The 17,301-nt window shown below is 38.4% G+C and overlaps 1 protein-coding gene across 2 annotated transcripts in view; it reads right to left on the reverse strand.

The window, feature by feature from the left end:
* The window catches only part of A1CF (APOBEC1 complementation factor), a 75,249-nt gene that overhangs the window by 39,471 nt on the left and 18,477 nt on the right, over positions 1-17,301 (reverse strand). For both annotated transcript variants that reach the window (XM_024563425.3, XM_024563423.3), the window contains exon 2: positions 10,379-10,522. In XM_024563425.3, the coding sequence (XP_024419193.1) occupies positions 10,379-10,477 (99 nt within the window). In that variant the 5' untranslated portion in view covers positions 10,478-10,522. The remainder of the gene's footprint in view (positions 1-10,378; positions 10,523-17,301) is intronic.

Genomic DNA, 17,301 nt, shown 5'->3' on the forward strand with positions numbered 1-17,301 from the left:
TTGCCAGCCTTGTGATTCTGCATGTTATGTGTTACATCTACTTTCCTTGTTTGACTTCAGCAAGCATAGAGACCAGATGGTTTGATGTCTCCCATAAATGAGCCCATTCATAAACTGGAAGGACATTCAGCCTGGTTTCCACCCCCCCATAATTAGTAATTTCAACTCCTTTATTGGTTCTTTGGAAATTTTGTATTCTAAATCTGTAATCTTCTCTGTGGTTCTCTTTGGTTTTTTCTTGCCAAGAGGAAAGAACTTGTGTATATTCCCTTCCTAAACTGCTTTCAGATGCTCTCCTGCCCATTTTCCAGTGGCTGTGCACTTATTTCTGCTCCTGCTCACCCAGGTGCTGGACAATGTACCCAGATTAGGCAGCACTTCCAGTCTTCATTAGTGTGCTAGTTGCTAGGGCCATACTGGGGACAGTGGCTCTGTGGGAAACTCCTGTGGACTCTTGTCACAGTTGAGGCTGAGCATTGGGAGTGTCTCTCTGGATAGTGTCTACTGCAGCTCATGAACTAGGAGTGTGTTTTCCCATTGTTGATTTGGAAGAGTGAATAGCAATATTAGACATTATTTTTATGGCTTTCCACCTGCTTACCACGTACATATCTCATTATTGGATAGGGTTCAAGGCAAATCTGAGGGACCTTAAATAAGATGTCCCCAAAGGGTTCTTAGATGTGATTTTTACTTTGGCTCTGCTTATGCCAATTTTGTTGTCTGAGTACAGTATACAGGGCTCTGGGGAATATTTGCTTTGTTAATTTTCTATAAAAGATAACGATCTGTTTTGTGTATTCTATTTAGTAATGATCTATTTAGTGTGTTCACTTTCACGTCCTGTTTCACATCTAGTCCCGCTCTTTGTGTTTAAAAGCTTAGCAGACTCATGGCCACGGACAACAGTGTGGAGATTGCTGGGGGCAGGGGGCTCTAAAGGGACTAAATGGTAATGGAAAAAATGCAATAAAGACTTAAAAAAACTTAGCAGGGGCTGGAGAGGTGTTTAAGGCATACCTTCAACCACTAACTTTTCTCATCTGAGTGTCTGAAACAGAATTGGAAGGGGGATAATTTTCTCAGGGTGAACTTGAAGGTTATTTAATGTTGTGTCAATGTACCATTTAACCTCATCTCAGCTCTCTCCAGGCATCTCTGAAACAATGTTGAAAACGATCAGAGTTGAGGTCCTTGCATATTCTTAACTATATGGCTTTGTGGTCTCCCTTGTTTTCTTCTTTGTGTAAGGAAGCTATCTTTGCATCTCATAATGGTAACCTTGCAGGTTCTGAGGATGAAAAGTCACTTACTTTGGTTGCTGATCTATATTACACAAAAGGTAACAATTTAAAAAATCCTGAAGTTGTCTGCAAGCAAAGTATAAAGTCCAAAAGAGCGGCCTGTGCTTGTGTGCTTTTGAGTCATGGAGTTCACACTGATTTTTAAGCTGATAAAATGGAAAACCACATGTGCTTCTAGTTTTTAGGGAAACCACATAGTTTGCAAAGATTTTGAACTTTATATTGAAGACCTCATATAAAACCATCTCTCTCTATTAGGCTATACGAGGAGAAATTCATTGCTGTTGGGAAATGGCTTCTGGAATGTGTCTGTTTCTTGGGATGCTCAGTTCCCATCACGTGTCAGGCACACACATTTTCCACAAAAGCATTCACAGGACCATTCCTTAATTGGGGGTCTCGCACCCTATGCTGTGGCATTTCTGGCTAGTAGAAGCAAGGCCTCATAAAGAGGTTTAAAATAAAGTTGGCCTGTGGGTGGCTGGGGATAAGCTAAGGGAAATACGTGCCTGCAATGATTTGCTGATCCCATCCTGTTCTCCTGCCTAGTCTACCTATTTAAAGAATTAGTTTTCATGCACTTGGTGAATGACCCAGGTCCTTGGACAGCCGGGACATGAGCAGGTGGTGAGAACAGGCAATAGGAGAGAACATAGGTCCCAGGATCTATATTTTACCATGAGGCCAAACCCCTATTTCTATCCCTAGGACTTTCATGTGGTGGTTGGAAAAGAATGTCAATGCCACAGTGTTTTCCCTTCTGTCTCTTGCTGAGCTAATCTAGGTGAAGCCAGTTGTAAACACCGAGGTCCTAAGTTACTAGTTTATCACATTATTTGTAGGGGAAACACTGCAATTTGAGAAATGCCTACATAAAATTACTAAAGTAGCAAGCCAGAGAGATGGGGGATTTAACTTATAAAACGTGAGTGTTTCCACATCGGATTTATGTTGATCTGGCACCATCCTTTCTACCTATGGCTTGTACATAATCATAGAGGAACTGAACACATCGGAATAAAATAATGTGGTTGCATTAAAACTCCATTTAAGAGAACATAAGTAGAAAGCAAAATCTGAGGGGTGGGAATTAAGGACATATTTTGTTCCTAGTTTAAGAGAATCGAGGCTGATGGCCAATTGAAAGAGGAAGAGAAGGATGAAACCCACTTATTTTTCCTGCTTATCTGCTGTAATCTTACTGGATCTTTGCAATTCAGACACAGTGTCTTCACTGCTCAAGGGTATTGTGTATTATACAAATATTTTGGTTAAGTAGTAATAAGGAATTTTCTTTTAAAATTGTGGATTAGCTTCTAATATAGAGTAACAGATTAAGGATTAGAGCTGGGTGAGGAAACTTTTTTCTGTAAAAGGCCAGGTAGTTGATATGTTAGGCTTAAAAAAATAACCCTTTAAAAATGTGAAAAACATTCACATCCTGCAATCACTACGAAAACAGGCTGTAGCCGCATCTGAGTCAGGGGTCATAGTTGGCAGACCCCTGACTTATGTCCCTATTGAACTGTGTAACTCTGGGGCTTTTCTAACTATGAAATATTGAATTAAAGAATTGGACTATATTCATATTAAATTCAAACACATGAAGAATTAGAAAGAATAGCTTAATGAACCCAGGTTCCTATTATCTAACCGTAATAATAGTTTTCCACATAAAAATATCCCAATTTTTCTCCTCTTAATTGAATGCTCCTTAGAATTATTTTTCTTTGAGATTTTTCCTTATAAGAATAATCCACATTATTACAGAAAGTTTAGAAAATAAAGAATATCAAACAAAATATTACCCCAATCAGATATTTATATTTTATTATTTTCCAATATTTTATATTGTGTGAATAATTTCTTAAAATATTTGGAAGCATATATACGTTTTACATTCTGATTTTTAAGTGAACATTAAAATTTAGACATTTCTCCATGTCTTTGTTTGAAATCAGAGTTATACATGGCTATATAATTTGGAAATATAAGGGTGATCATATTTTATATAACCAGTATTTTATTGGACATTTAGGATATGTTTAATGTTTAAACATTATAAATTTCTCTATTATAAACATCCTTATGTCTAAATATTTATCCTTATACCTTAGGTCAAAGGTTAACATCAGTTTTAAGCCTCTGACAGAAAGACAGCACCCACATCTGTTTAATACAGTCTTATGTTATTTTAAATTTTGAATAAAGTCATTCTTATTGTAACTACCTTATATGCATTTTATGTTAGGCTGTATGAGGCGGGACCCCAAAAGCCAGAATTATCTTTGGGAGGGTGGGCTCCTTGTAGTACAGGCTTCCCCCACTAGGTGAGTGTTCTAGGAACCCATCTGTATCAGTGGACTAGCTGGTGTTGTTGTGAGAGGCTGTGTTTGGCTTCAGTGAATTTTTTTTTCCTGAAGACTCTTTTAATGCATTTGCCCATTTCATGATGGGTGATTTATGAGCTCACTTGCCCACATCGTGCTGAATTTGTGATGAAAAACAGCATGACCCCTATGCCTCTCACCCTTCCTATTCACCTCATCTGGCCCCAAGTGACTTTTTTTTTTTTTTTGCTTCCTTGGATGAAGAAAGTCCTTAAAAAGAAACATTTTGCCAATGTGGAAGGGGTGAAACAAAAAAAACAGTAGAAGCGCTAAAAGGCATCAAAACTGACAAGTTCAAAAACTGTTTTGAGCAGTAGAAAAAACATCTTGATAGGTGTATTGCATCAGATGGAGAGTACTTTGAAGGTGACTGAGGTTTAAATATGTAAGAATAAATACACAATTTTTATAAATAAATTTAGGGTTTTTTGGGTCCCCCCTTGTATGTCTTTTATACCTGTAATGTCAAGACCTAACATCATCAACACATTGTGTTCAATGATAGGAAGTAAAGAAACAAAACAGAAAAAAACAACCCTTTAAGTTTACCAAGGACAACCATTGGATTAAGAAAACAACAGTACATCCCTGTCTGGGGTAGCTCAGTGGATTGAACACCGGCTTGCAAACAAAAGGGTTGCTAGTTCGATTCCCAGTCAGGGCACAAGCCCAGGTTGCGGGCCATCCCCAGTAGGGGGTGTATGAGAGGCAACTACACAATGATGTTTCTTTCTTTCTTTTTTTTTTTTTGAGTCTTTCTTTCGTTTTCTTTCTTTCTTTCTTTCTTTCTTTCTTTCTTTCTTTCTTTCTTTCTTTCTTTTGTATTGAATGTATATGGTTGACACTCAGTAATAATTTTATGTAGATTTCAAATGTAGAATCTTGATACATTATCTGAATATGTTATTGTGTTCATCATCCAAAGTCAAGTCTTTTTTTTTAATCAACAACATTTTTATTCTTTTACTTTCTCCCACCCTTCTTCCCTGCTTTGATCACCATATTTTTGTCTTCATTCATGAGTTTTTTCCTGCTTAATTTTACTTTCTGTTCATAAGTAGCTTTCCAAACCCATCCCCTCTGACATCTGTCAGTCTGTCCTCAGTATCTATGATGGTGTTTCTCTTCCTTCCTTTCTCCCTCCCTTCCCCTCTGTCTAAAACTAAATAAAATCTTTAAAAAAAGCAAGCAAGCAATGGTACTATCACACTTTACAAAAGTGTATTATGTTGTGATAATTTTTAGAAAATAGGTTATCAATAGGGTAACTGGAAAAATCATGCTAATATATACCATATTTTAAATAATTAAAAATTATATATAAATATCCTGTGTCTACTTTTAAAATATTCTAACTACTTTAGGGTGATCTTTATTTAATATATATTTAGCTTTAATTGTAGTAGATTTAAAGTTAATGTAAACTAACCCCACATGGGGTAGAAAGTTTTCTGAAAATGCTCGTGTATAAAAAGTATATTTTGCCTTTTTTAAAAAATTAAACTTATTGGGTGACATTGGTTTGCAAAACTATACAGGTTTCAAGTGTACAACTCGATAAAACATCATCTGCACACGCACCGTGTACCCATCACTCCACGTGAAATGTCTTTGTGTCCCTGTTTTTCTCCCCTTTGCCCACCTCCCTAGCCCCTACCACCTTGCTTTTTGCCTAGTTTTAAGGAGAAGATTTCAGGTGGGAGGACCATCACATGGCACAGAGTTTATGACCCATGTCATTGACGAATTCTTGAGGAAAGAATCATCACAATGGGATTTTTGTTCTTTGACTCCCAAATATATACTAGTTTCAGAAAATCTGGAAAGTAAAGAGTTAAAGAGTAAGGAAAGAGAGCACCACACACAATCCATTGCCTGGACAGAGGCTCTTTGCAAGTTAACACTGCAGCGTACCTACCACCAAAGTATTTCTATGTGGCATAAGGTGGCTATGAAACTGAAAGTTGAACTTGTCAATATTACACATTTTTCACCAATAATATTTATTAAATGTCTGCTATATGCAGGGGATGGCATTTTTTATTCCCTGAAGTAATTTGATAAAAAATTTTCAGCTACCAATATCCAAAAATATCCAATTATTTAAAAATGATATCACAGAGTATATTTGCAAACAAGCATGTACTGTTACATCAGTTGCCATATAATTGACTGGCTCACGTTATTAAGTAACCTGCAAAATTCTATTTTTAACAGCTGTATTTGTCCTGTGAGTGATAGGAGAACACAAATTAATCACCCTCTGTTTTTTTAATTCTTGTTTGGCAGGTATTCCACACTCAATATCAGACTACAAAGTTACAATAGAAGTAAATCTTTCAAACCCTAATTTAGTAAATATCATAAAATTTGAATGATCATTCTATGGGTATACATCCCGAATTGTATAAAGTTATCTATTTTCATTGTAAACCTGATGTTGCCCTGTTTTTTCTTTCTTTAAATAACAATATTAACCTTTCCTCCGATCCAGATGGGAAGACTGAAGTATTGAGAAGGCTAGAGAATCTTCTCTAAATTACAATGACTTGGAGGCTGCGTTTCAGTACATCATCAGTGCAGTTTGCTGACCCGTGATTAGACTGTGCAGACACTAGAATCACAGAGTGACGGGGGAGAGAGTGGGGGTGTCCTAGTCAACCCGGTGGGAAGTTAAGCCCTGGGGCGGGTAAAGGCTGTGCTCAAAACTATGCACCTCGCATGTGGTATAACATTTATCAAACGTCTGCTCCATGCAGGGGATGGCATTTGTTATTCCCTGAAGTAATTTGATAAAAAATTTTCAGCTATCAATATCCAAAAATATCCAATTATTTAAAAATGATTTTAAGAAGCCTCAGTTATTTACAAAAGTCTCTACCATCTCTAATTTGAAGTCCTGGGTGATTTCCAGTCCTTTGCAGCCAAATTCAGTAGGGAATTTCTAACGAATTCAAAATGATTGGACCCAGCCATGTATTCATTTAAATCTTGACTAGAGGCTTCAGATCTGGGTAACTAGGTTTTAGAGTTTAGCTTTCTACATGATTGGGCAGTTTCTGATCTAATAGTCATTCTGCTAACCAACCAGTGTTATTGTAAGTGACTTCTGTTACAAAGTTCAGGCTCAAGAAAATGTTGTTAGAATGCCCTAACAGGCTAACCCCTAAAATTGCAGTCTTAAAGATAACATTATATATAGTAGCTCTTAGTTTTGTAAATCTTGTCAGACATTTTGGCCAATAACACTGGAATTATAATCTTTATATCTCACGCAAATGACCTAACATCTTTGTGCCTTGTTTTCCTTACTGGGAAATTGAAGATGACCATAACAGGGGTATCCAACCTTTTGGCATCTCTTGGCCACACTGGAAGAAGAGTTCTCTTCGGCCCCACATTAAATACAATGTGACACGTAATCACACAGAAATCTCATGTTTTAAGTAAATTCACGATTTTGTGTTGGGCCACATTCATAGCCATCGTGGGACACATGCAGCCTGTGGGCTGCAGGTTGGACAACTCATGAAACAGCAGTTACCTCATAGTGTGGTTTTAAGGGTTAAATGAATTACTATACATAAGGCAGTTAGAATATAAGCTCCTGATAAACATTCACTGTTATTTTGTCATTAACATGTGTTCTAAATCCTTATTAACATTTTCTCAGTATAATTGAATGTATAAATCAAAGTAATATACAGATGGGCCATGTATTGTTAGGGGTATTTTATTTGAAAGCATTTTGCTATAAAGTTACATAGCCCTCTTGGTCTTTTCCTTTATGACGCAAATGTTCTTAAAACATAACATTAAGTTCGTAAAATGATCTCCTTTATTGCTTGAGTCTCTTTTAAAAATATTGTTATTTGCAAGTTTCTTACATAGCTGTAATAATGTTACAATTTTCTGTCCTGCAGAATATTTTAAACGATCATTCAATGACTGAATACAATTTCATTTGTAACAGGAATCTAAGGTAAAGTGGGTCTCCTGTGGCCTCTGGTTTGAATAGTAAACCACGTCACTGGACCACCAAACAGGACAAAGAGGTAGAGAAAACTGTTTAACTGCTGTACGTTCTTCACTGAACACCCTGCCTCTCTTCTACACTGCAGTTTAGCAAAGAGATTGAAGAGTGTGAGAGGAGCATTTGGAATTTATTCAAAGATATTTGGAGACCACTGTCTGGTGTGTTGTGAATCCTACTTACCCCTGAATGGAAGGAATTGCAAGGTGCTTCCCAGTTTACCTAAGGCCGAGGAGAGAGGTTGTGGGAAGGCACTCAGGGAGCTTCCCAGGTGCTCTCTGCATTTGGGAACACTCCAGGCTGGGAGTCTGATTCATTGCTGAGTTACCTAGTGGTGAGCAGTGGATTGGCCTGCTGCTTTGGTTCTGGTCGAGGGAGAGCTGGTTCCTTTGTGTACAGCCCATGCTTCCAGAGTTTGCTGGGGTCAGAGAGTGTGTTTCCAGGGAACTAGAGTTTGACCATATGTCAGAATCTGGGGTTATGTTTCATCTTTTCCCAGAGAGCTGCTTAGAGTTTAAAAAGCTCTGCAGAAGGAGGCCCAGGCTCAGGACAGTGGCCAGCCAGAGGAGAGTGTAGCCAGGTGAGAGATCCCCGGTGGTGGAACTAAGGATGGCTCTGATGATTCTACAATGTATCCCGTGAGCTTTACATACCTGCCAGGCCCAGGGAGCCTAAGGCCAGTATCAGTCAAGTAAGACCTTTCCTGTCTTTTTTCCTTTGCTCTTATCCCTCTCTTCTGCTCCAGCTCTGAGTCAGGAATTACAGTTAGTGAACTGGCGTAGAAACTATGCTTCTGAAAGCATAAAGGAGGAAAATGGAAAAGAAATCGCACCCCACCTTGACATAGTTGGGAAAGGGAAATAGCTGTAACTTTGAATGAAGTTGTTTTTATTATACTGGACTCGACCTAATTATTTAGTGGAGATTTTTTATTTCCTGAAAGTTATCAGAAAAGCCATCAGACTTTCCCTGAGTTTTGTCTGGGGGAAAAGGAAGCACCAGAGCCCAGAATAAAAATTAAATGGATAATTTATATTGTTTTAGGATTATTTCTTATAAAATTATGCTTCTTGAATGTATTGATTATATGTTCATAACTTAATTTCCTTCCTTTTATACATTTAGGTTTGATATATTGAAGTATTATAAATAACACCAGACTAGACAGGCTTATATATATTTCTGTCATTGTATTTTGCACATTAGAGATTTATTTACAGAAGGGGAAATATTCTTATAAATGCATATTGACAAATTACATTTCAAAAGGGGTTAAATGCTTTCCAATACCACTGTCTTTGCATGAATATTTCAAATACAGAGACATTAAAAAATACTGACTTAAAAACAATATTTGATATTATAACATCTATGGAAGTGTTGAGTATAAAAGGAAAAAATCCTCACTATTCAACTCTCCATGAGTTATAAATCCTCACTGATCAAATCTCTGATTATAAAATACCACTTTATGTGACAGAAGGCTGCACAAAAATTTCAGTCATTAATTTTGAAGTACACTAAATTTGGAGATGAAAACATCTAGAGTAACTTAACTTTCATTAACTATTAGGAAACTAACAATCCATTAGTATCTCCCTTGCCCTTGACATAAATAAAACTTCAAAATTCTATCATGAAATAACACTTTCTGAAGTCTCAAAGTATAACTGAAAGCCCCTCATTAGGACGAAGAATTAGAAACAAGGCTAGACAACATTGTCTCTAACAAGGCCTGTCGTGACTTATGAGGTTGGTTGAAAACTAAATGTAGCACATTTTGCAACAATCGGACAGAAGACCGCATAATAAAGGGACACTGCTGCCTGTTTTATTGTTATCCACGTTAGACATTTAGACATTGGTGTTCATAATAACACAGAAATTTGGTTAAATTGGAAAACTATGTGGGGCAGGACAATCAAACTGCTGAGAATTACAATATTTTGTCTTACTGTAATAAGAGCAACATTATTTTTTTCAAATAAGATTATATGTCTGATATTAGTTTGCTTTTTAATATATGAAAAGCTCTCTGAAGGAAGTTATTATAAAGACAATAATATACAGAGAATTCTGAACAACTAACATCTATGAATAGACAATTTAGGATTGTTTTAAAAAGCGGTGAACATAATAGAAAAAGTACTGTATTATCCTAGACTATTGAGTCGATGGTATGAGAAATAACTGGGCTAGCTAGACAGTGGGATCCGTGGATCTCACATCTAGCGGTCCTCCTGCCTCTGCAACGGTCTCTTCGGAAACCAAAGCTAGTGCCTGGATAGTTTGTTCTCTGCTGATTCTTGAAACACTGGCTTGGTTCTACTTCACTGACATCTTTGGGTTGCAAATTCCAACTGCCTTTCTGTGTACTAATATTGCCTTTAAAAACTGTGATAGTCTCTATGACTGTGGACACTGATTTCATTTGCAAATGACAAGTTAAGGTTGAGTTGATAACCAGGAGTAGAGAGAACGTCACCAGCAGGGGCGCGTGTACAACCGAAACGACGCAACTTCCTCCCCCGTTGGAAAGGAACATCCACCTGAAGCGTTATATGACTGACCGTTCCCATTTTGCATCTTAAGACCACTAATAGTCTCACTGGGAACGCAGGGTCTCAGCACGGGTCATAAGAAGTGCCTACCTGGACCAAGCCATATCCTGTACGCTGGACCAGTGCGCGAAGGGCTGCTTCCTTCTGGCTGCCGCTCAATCCGTCCCCGGATTTGTGATTTGATTCCATTGAGAGTGATTATCAGCAAAAAATCAGGTTAATTAGGGTTGCTCACTGAAACCAAATTTAAGATAAATTAAGTAAATTGCTGTTGCCAAGTCCAAACTTGTCCTTTTCATGAGGGACATCTTTAGGAACATTCTCTGCAAATGAGTCATCAAGGTTAAAGCAACTAACAGCCACACACAATCTAGGCCAGTTAAATATCCTTATTAAGGAAGCGTTTTTAAAAACGTCTGATTTCAGTTGAAATGTAGAAGTCAAAAATGAGTAATATTCCATCTCCAGTTAGAATGCAGATCAGTAGTTCTCAATCCAGTGATCTCCGAGTGTTATCAAATGCTTACACACAAATCAGCTCTTGTCAGTTAAATGAATATGCAGATGTGGGAAGAGGGCACTGTTACTAAATCAACTAGTATTAGCTGCCAAAACCCTGAGAGTTTTAGCTTCAGTTACCTGTTCTGTGTTAACCAAGGATACATTTCTGAAACAGTGTGCTGGCGGCAGGTATTCAGAGGTCATCACACAGACTACTCGATGTAATAAAAATGTCACCCGGGTTTTAACAAAGCAAGCTCAGTGGATCCTTGTGAGTGGTGTTGGAAGGGCCTACTAACTTCTGGATCGTGTACCACACGGAGGACTCAGTAGAGGACACGAGGCCCTTTGTAAAAATCTAAGAAATTATGAACGTTTACACATGTCCGTGTTTATGTATGCTGATACGAATATGCAATTTCAGCATTTCACTGTTTATGCATTCTATTTTGGGTAGATGATTTGAAACCCATTCCAAATGTGATGGGTTGTTCAAATGCACAGGTTCCCAGGGCAAGGCGGTGGCCATGCGGAATGTCCCAGGCTGGGGGGGGTGGTGCGAGGCTCTGACGTCGTCCCCCCGTGTGCGCAGTGGGAGCTACTGCTGGGTTCGAGTGTGAATGGCGCAGCGAACGTTCTGTGCTGGTTTTCACTGTGCTGAATGAGCTCTGCCAGCCAAGGCCGAGGAAACGTGTTTTATGAATCAAATGCGAATCTAATGCACTTGATGATAGGCCCTTTAAAAACTTTTCTGTCCTGTGCATTGAGATTTCCTGTGCTGGTTTTCATTGTCATTTAAAGATTCAGAATGAATTAATAATATAGGACACTGGGCCAAAATTTGGGTGACCAAATAAAATGAAGAAGGTGAGGCGATTGTTTCAGTAAAACATAGCTTCAAAGTATTATTAAAATAATAGAATTAAAAAGTCCCCAAACTAATAGGCAAACATCATTTACAAAGTAATATTTTCAATGTAACTTTAAAAACTAAAAGAAATAATGAGATTCCTGAAAGACAACACCAATTAGCTGTCATAGGGGCAGAACAGTTTTATGCTGTTCATATTAAGCATGTCCATTCTTGCCCTTGACCTTTCTAATAATTCTTGCTCACTTCTGACTCAGGTCAATTCAATTTTCCCTCATTCTCTCTGAGTATTTAATTAGTGCTGTCTGTATGTCAGCTCCACCCCCCACCCAGCTTTAGGGCAGTGTGTTTTATGGGCATAAGCTAACCCAGTTAGTTAACATATGTTTCTGTGTCTATACTTTTCAAAAGTCAGTGATTTAAAAAGAAAAAAAAATCCTAACTTCATGTTTTGACTAAGTTAAATTAAAAAGCATCTTTATGATAGTGGTGATTTGATATACGTGTCAAAACCCAGGATGGAACTTGTAGCTTATCCACACATTTATAGTGTCAATGCTCTTTCTCTCAACACTACAAGGTGGGGGGTGGGGAACAGGACCTGTTTTCACCTTATAATCCCAACCTGCTGGTGCATACAGCCATTGAAACATCTACAAAAATATATATAAGTCATCTTAAAAACATAAAACTACAAAGGCGTTTTGAAGATTTACAAAGAAAATTGGACTTTAAGAGAAAATCTAACTCTTGCCCTGTTCACAAATGTTACTAAATTGTCTTTCCGTCAGGACACTCTCAAACTCTGCCACAGTGCTGGGTGTAACCTGCGTGAGCCGGGAGGTCGTGAGTGGACGTGGGGTCTGTGGTGTGAGCCCCGAGTGTCCTGCAGGCGTGTGCAGGCGGAGCCTGTGGTCTTTTGGCCAACCTGCAGATTTGCTCTTTGCTGAACTTCATCTTTTCTATCAAAAGATAACAGTTCATGGTGAAACAAGTTTTATTTACAAAACCTATCTTTAGTTTTGGTTAATCATTAGTAAAGAGAATCAAAGATATTTTACAACAGAAAGATCTTTTGACTACACACAACTTCACTGTGAAACTATTAAGAAAATCTGTATAACATCTAAATATAATGTTATTAGAAATCAGAACAGGGAAATAAAATTCAGGATTTGCCATATGAGAAACTTGGTATTCAATGTTTATTTCTCAAAAGCAACTTGATCTCCCAAATTTGATAATCTAAGGCATGAACTTGAATCCCAGATAAATATTTTTTAAGCAAGTCAAACTTTCGTTTAAAAAATTGGTCAGTTTGAAATAAAGGTTTTGCAATACATTATCTGTTAGCATCCTGTGAATTCTTCAGATGTGAGGCAACTGCATTTTGAAAGCATAGTTCCTGATGTAACTTATTGAGGTAATAGAATTCAAAACCTACCCATAGCCGGCATTAAGACTACTGCAGCTAAAGGAAAGCACTCATGAGTATTTATCAATCTTCATTCAAACACTGTAATACCTACTGAGTACTTACTATCATTCATGAGTGTTTTGAAACATGGGGATATAAAGAGAACAAAACAAACCCCTCTCTCCCCAAAATCTCAGCATTGTATTATTTTATGGAGTTATATAGTGGGTAAAACAATAAAATACATTAGTAATATATAGAGAGTACTTATGATAATTTCTGGGGAGAAATATAAAGAATGGAAGAGGAATATGAAGTGAAATGGGTCGTGTGGAGGGATGAATTTTAGATAGTGTGGTCTACACAGAGTGAATTTGGGCAGAGAACTGGGTAAAGTGAGGGCTGTGTTTGGGGGAGAGGATTCTAAGCAGAAGGCATGGCCACTGTAGGGGCCCTACTGTGGGAGCTTGTTGAAGGAACAGTGAGGCGGCCTGTGCGGGGAGGTTGAAGCTGAATGAATGAGGAGAGAAGTGGGAGTTGGGGTTAGGGAGATAATGGTCCACCAGGTCATGTAGGATCTTGTAGTACATGAAAAGGGCTTTGACTTTTGCACTGAAATGTGAAGCCAGAGGATTAATAAGATTTTACTTAAGTTTGAACAGAATCACTGTAACTATTGAAAACACCTTGAAGGGATTTGAGTGGGGTTGGGACTGGGACTGAGACTAAGGTGAGGAAAAGGAGGTGAGTAATGCAAAGACAGGGTCTGGTCTGGTTTTTATTGAAAATTTTGCTATTTTAAATGATGGGTTTTAAAAATTAGATTAAAATATCATTTGTCATGTTTATTGAGTTTTGATGTTTCTTAAATTTTGCATTTAAGGGGGTGCCTCATTCCCTTCACTCAAGTTCAGGGGAGTCAAGGGGAGTCACGGGGAGACCCATGAAAAACCATTATAACATCTAGGCAAGAGGTAATAGCGGCTCAGACTAGAGTGGTGATAGTGAGGGAGTGATGAAAAGTTGTCCAATCTTGGGTATATTTTACAGATGAATGCATTGGGAGAGAAACAATGAGGAGTTAAGAATGGCATCCAGGGCTCTGGCCTGGGCTACTGGAAGAATAGACTTGTCACTAACTGAGTTAGGGAGTAGCAAGTTTGTGGAAGAAGAGCAGGAGCTCAGCTGTTGGCGTGTTGGTGTTGAGATGCCAATAGTCAATAGTAGAGAGGCCAAGTGGACAGTTAGATATACGAGTCTGAATTTTACAAGAGAGTTCCAGACAGGACATATTGATTTGTAAGCTATTTACATAGAGCTATTTATGCTGTAAAATTGGATGAGGTCATCTAGGGACTGAGTGTAGAAAACATGTCCAAAGATTGATCTTTAGGGCACTCTGACTTTTGGAAGTCAGGGAAACAAGGAGAAACTAGCAAAGGAGAATGGCATGGGGCAGTCAGAAAAGTAGGACAAAAACCAGGTAAGGTGGATTGGAAGCCAAGTGAAGAAAGGATTTCAAGAACAACTGAGTGATCAATTGTGCTAATCCTGCTAAGTCATACAAGATGAAGCCCGTATAGGAATGCAGGTCCCAGATCTGGGTATTCTGGGTTCGAATCCTCATTCTGACTCCTACTCTGTGTTCTGGGAAAGTCCTTTACCTCTTGGTGTCTAAGTATTCTCAGATGAGAAGGTAATAGTATTTCTCTCAGGGTCATTGTATTACATGAGTAAATATGTTGAATGGGCTTTGGGAGATTTCCTGGTGTGTAGGGAGAGGCAGTACAATCACCAAGCACTTGAGCTTCCCAGTTCAGAGTTTCTGCAGTAAGAAATCCCACAGCTTGTTGGAACAGTACTGCTATCTAAATGAGAGTAGCTGAGAGAAGAAAGGGGCAAAGGAATGAAAGTTGGAGGGAGAAAGGTTACAAGCAGTATTATAGGAAAGAATCATGGGTATCCCCCCACCCCACATAAGCACCAGTTCCCTCATTTGTGAACTGGGGTAACAAGCAGGCTGTGAACAATGCTGTTGTGAAGCTTAAGACCCCCATGAAGGAAGGGTTCAGTCTTGGGCTAGCAGACAGCAAGCATTCAACATGACTTACTACTGTGACGGTTAAAACTCAGGTTGGAAGGGAAAAGCAGAGTGGAGGAACAGCACAGTGATTCCAGAAAGGGCTTGCTGGAGGTGACAGCATCCCATGCTTGAGCCCTAAGCTGCTGGGTAGGTTCTGGACCCCAAGACCCTGAACTGGAATTGTGAGTTAGAAAAGAATTCTCTGACTTTGTATTTACCTTTCTTAAATGTATGTGTAACTTACATTTATTCTTAGAAGAGTTTGGGGTCTTTATTTAGAAGTTTGGTGATATTTTTGTGACCAGAAATATGATGTAGGAACTTAACTCTTGTTTGCATCAATTGACCCATGGTAAAACTGGTACCATTGTAAGTCATTTTGATGAAAGTCAGTTTCCAAGAACCTTTGCACAATGTTAAGTGGGGACTTACTATACTGATCTGTTTGCTCAGAAGGCTTAGTCTGACATATGTTAAGTGCTCAATAAATATTTGTGGAAGAAATGGAAGACTTTGGATCAGCATTTTAGAAATTGCAGTAAAATGAATCTGCATCCAATCTCCTAATATTTAATTTTCTTGTTTCAGTCACTTTCTGAAAATTCTATCCTGGAATGAACTTGTTTTATGTGAGAAAGTGACTTGAGAGGCTTCTCTGGGCTTATGAATGTTTGTCACATTTGTGTGGGAGACAGAAGTATAAAATGTTTGGAATGCAAAGGGATTGAAAAATAGTATTGACATTTGCACTTACTTTTCTTGTTAATGCTTTTCTGGTTTTATAGTTGCAACTTTAGTGCCTATTTGGTCAAGAGAAAGAAGGACTTAGAGGGTACTGAGAGTCGATGATTTCTGCCTTCCTGAAATCACAGGTGGAATGGGTGAACAGCTCACCTCATCATTTGGATGAGATTGCTGAATAGAAATTTCCAGGGTTCACTGTTGGGCAAGGTCAGAGCTGCTGTTTCTGACCTTTGACCCTGGTGGCCCTCAGGTATTAGTGGGTCAGGGAAGGTGTCAGGGAAGCAGATAAGAAGGAAGCTGGAAGAGAGAAGCAGATGGGAGGCTTTTAAATCTGACATTTCCAAATCTAGACCCTCAGGGAGGAGACTACATGCAACTCTTTAATTATAACCCTGGTCTCTAATGCGGAAGAGCATTTATTTTGTCCACAACAATTGGTCCCACGTAGAGAACCAAGTTTTGGGAGAGAAATAGAGGATTTTAAGTGACTATTTGTTATTTAGATTTGCCTGAAGATATGACAACACTGGCAGATTTTATGTCCTGGTGGGACCTGGGTTGGCAGTTAGGGAAACAAAAATAAGTGGGAAAACAAGTTTGTTAACATCTCTCAACATAGTAAAGTGGGCAAGACATGAGACAAAGGTAAGAGAAGTACATGGTACAAAAACACACTTAACGAGTGAAGGAAGAATAGGTTGGAAAAGCCAAAGCAGAAATGGTAGTCATGAATGATAGGCAGAGGAACACACAAAGAAGCTGAAAAATAAAGACAGAACTAAAGTTAGAGGTTTTAGTGGTTAACAATTAAATGAGGAATTATTCTTAACTTTAACCAAAATGTCAACAAATATTAATTTAATATCCACAACATACCAGGCACTGCACTAGATAACTTAGAGTTAGGAAATGAAGTTGTCTTGTTAGTGTCGTAATTTCTGTGTTATTTATTTCAGTTGATCTTTTATTTTCTCCTGAAGAGCATAGATAGGGAAACTGAATGAGAAGACAGACTGTTTCTGACTCCATAAGTGGAGGGGAGGTGTTCTCTTGCAATTGAGAGGGAGACTTTAGGGCTTGTACTAGCAATGCACCCCTTATACGCTGCGAGCTGACGATTTTCCCCTGCCTGCCATTGGGACCTCTCCAAACCAAAGCCAGTCTTTCCCAATGTGTTGCTGTGCGCTGACGTTGACTGATGTAGCATAACTCTTATGCAACATGCATAAACCAACAAGTGGTTTTATTATCAATTTCAGCCTTCTAGAACCTCCTGGGAATTTTACATGAAAGGAGTTCCAGATTGTATTGAAATGGTTTATGAAGGATTTATAACCAAATGCATTTGCCTAATGGTGCTAAGTAAATATTACTTTGCATTACTTGATAAAGATATA

The sequence above is a fragment of the Desmodus rotundus genome, chromosome 4, assembly GCF_022682495.2.
Source record: "Desmodus rotundus isolate HL8 chromosome 4, HLdesRot8A.1, whole genome shotgun sequence".
Classification (NCBI taxonomy): domain Eukaryota; kingdom Metazoa; phylum Chordata; class Mammalia; order Chiroptera; family Phyllostomidae; genus Desmodus; species Desmodus rotundus.